General features: G+C 47.5%; 1 protein-coding gene across 1 annotated transcript; it reads left to right on the top strand.

The window, feature by feature from the left end:
* Positions 1 to 439: 439 nt before the first annotated feature.
* FOMMEDRAFT_45167 (uncharacterized protein) lies at positions 440 to 1,231 on the top strand (the record flags this gene model as incomplete). Its single annotated transcript, XM_007262586.1, has 2 exons — positions 440 to 610; positions 671 to 1,231. Coding segments are annotated over 2 exons (732 nt in total), but the record flags the coding sequence as incomplete, so codon positions are not given.
* Between the last annotated feature and the right edge of the window lie 830 nt (positions 1,232 to 2,061).

Below are 2,061 nucleotides of genomic sequence, written 5' to 3'. Positions count from 1 at the left end.
AACCAGCAATTGAAAGCTAGGAGGCAGGAGGAGAGACTTTGTGGCCAAGGGTTTGCAGACATTCGACAATTTTTTTCTCAACAACCACCCAACCTACAGCCACCAACTATCCCAGCACCCACCATCAAGAATGCAATTCTTGATCAATTGTGTAGTATGCACACAAAACAGCATATACATCAATTTAATCAAGAGGAGAACTCTGATGAGGAGGCAGAGATAGCGAATGGGCAGGAAAGAGGTGCAAGTGCTGATCGCAACTCACCAATCCCAGAAGGAACGATGCCTCTTTCACAGAGGAAACGAAAAGCGTCTGGACAAGGCTTAGAGCAATATCCTTTGATGCAAGTCAGGCAGACTGGTAAGTGTAGAAATAAGTGCAATAATCGTAGTGCTCACCCATGCTGCAGCTGCAATCGTCGACAACACACCATTCCATTCCTGCCGCCTCTACATTGGCAGCATTACTCGCGAGATCAACGAGACGAATCTAGCGCGATTCCTTAACACTTTAGTAATGGGCATAGATGGAGACAGACAGACACGCACCAGCGATGATCCTGTCCTCGCTGTACAGTGTAATTACGAAGAAGGGTATGCTATTGTAGATGTACGCACCTGTTCTTCTTCATTCACTGCCTCCCAAAGCTAATCTGCACTCACCAAATAGTTCTGTAGTGCAGAGGATGCAACAGCAGCCATGGCATTTGATGGAATTACATTCCTCAACGGGCCTTTGAGGATCCGACGACTGATGGACTATGGAGGCGTGGATTCACCTGCTCCTTCCAACGTTCACGTCCCTGGTGTCGTTTCCACAAATGTTGCAGACCATGCCAATAAAGTGCCCATTAGAGATCTGCCAATGTATCTAAATGAGTGGAATATTACGCACCATGGGTCTGAGACATCCACTGATCCATACGAGCAATTCCCCGAGATTCCAAAGCCTATCCTTCCTGCCGGCAATCTGTCTAACTCGAACGCACGCACCTTACTAATGCTTGATATTGGGCTGGCAGACGACTCAGTGGACGACCAGGAATACGAAGATATTCGAAAGGAGTGTACCAACCTTGGCGCGGTGGAGGATCTGCGTATTCCACAACCTGTGGAGAAAGGCGTCCGATGTGTATACGTGAAGTTCTACGATCCACAAACGGCTACAGCTGCCTTGAAGAGTTTTGCAGGGCAATCATTTGCTGGTCATTCCATTATCGCTACACTCTTGGATGGCACTGTGGATGATGGGCACGATAACAAGGGGGATGCCACGTCAATAACTTCTCACGTCGATGCAGGCATCCACAGCCTTCCCACGCGTGATGTGACTGTACAGAGACTTGATGGTGCACCCGAGGAGGAGGAGGAGGAGGAGGAGGAGGAGGAGGAAGAGGAGGAAGAGGAAGAGGATATGGAGGTCACTCATGCACAATCCAACCCGAATGTCGTACAGAACACCACACTACTTCAACCTATGATTCAACAGATCACCGAATACAATCAGACTGAGTCAAAATACCGTGCACCCAATAAGAACGACCACTCACTGTGTTATGCGAAGAAGCAGTTGCTGGCTATATCAAAAGATGTGAGCCTTGACGTCTTTTTCCGAGGCCGTATTGCTGCAATGATAGTCTTTTTGGGTCTGTACATTGACGATGAAGATCTTGGATGGGTTGAAGCATCAGTCAAAGCCTCCATGGTGATTGCAAATCGTGGAACTCACCTGGCTCGTCTGCTCCGAAAGTGGGTCCGTGACTTTCTTGAAGATGATCAAGTCTTGCCTGTCAATCTATACGGCAACTGGAAAAAGTCTATCATTCATGATGAGGATTTTACAACTGAGATTCATCTTCACTTACAAAGTCTAAACAAAAAGTACCTGGGCCCTAATGATGTTCTTGCATATCTCAATCAACCAACCATTTTGAACCGACTTGGAAGGACTCGGCCAATTAAAATTCGAACTGCACGAAAGTGGATGAAAGCGATGGGCTACTGTTGAGAGGAAGAACTTAAGGGGGGCACGCATAGACAAGGGGTGAGGTGACGATTGAC

The sequence above is a fragment of the Fomitiporia mediterranea genome, assembly GCF_000271605.1.
Source record: "Fomitiporia mediterranea MF3/22 unplaced genomic scaffold FOMMEscaffold_2, whole genome shotgun sequence".
NCBI classification, from domain to species: domain Eukaryota; kingdom Fungi; phylum Basidiomycota; class Agaricomycetes; order Hymenochaetales; family Hymenochaetaceae; genus Fomitiporia; species Fomitiporia mediterranea.
The sequence above is the reverse complement of the archived record's forward strand: the minus strand, read 5'-3'. Positions and strand labels throughout refer to the sequence as shown.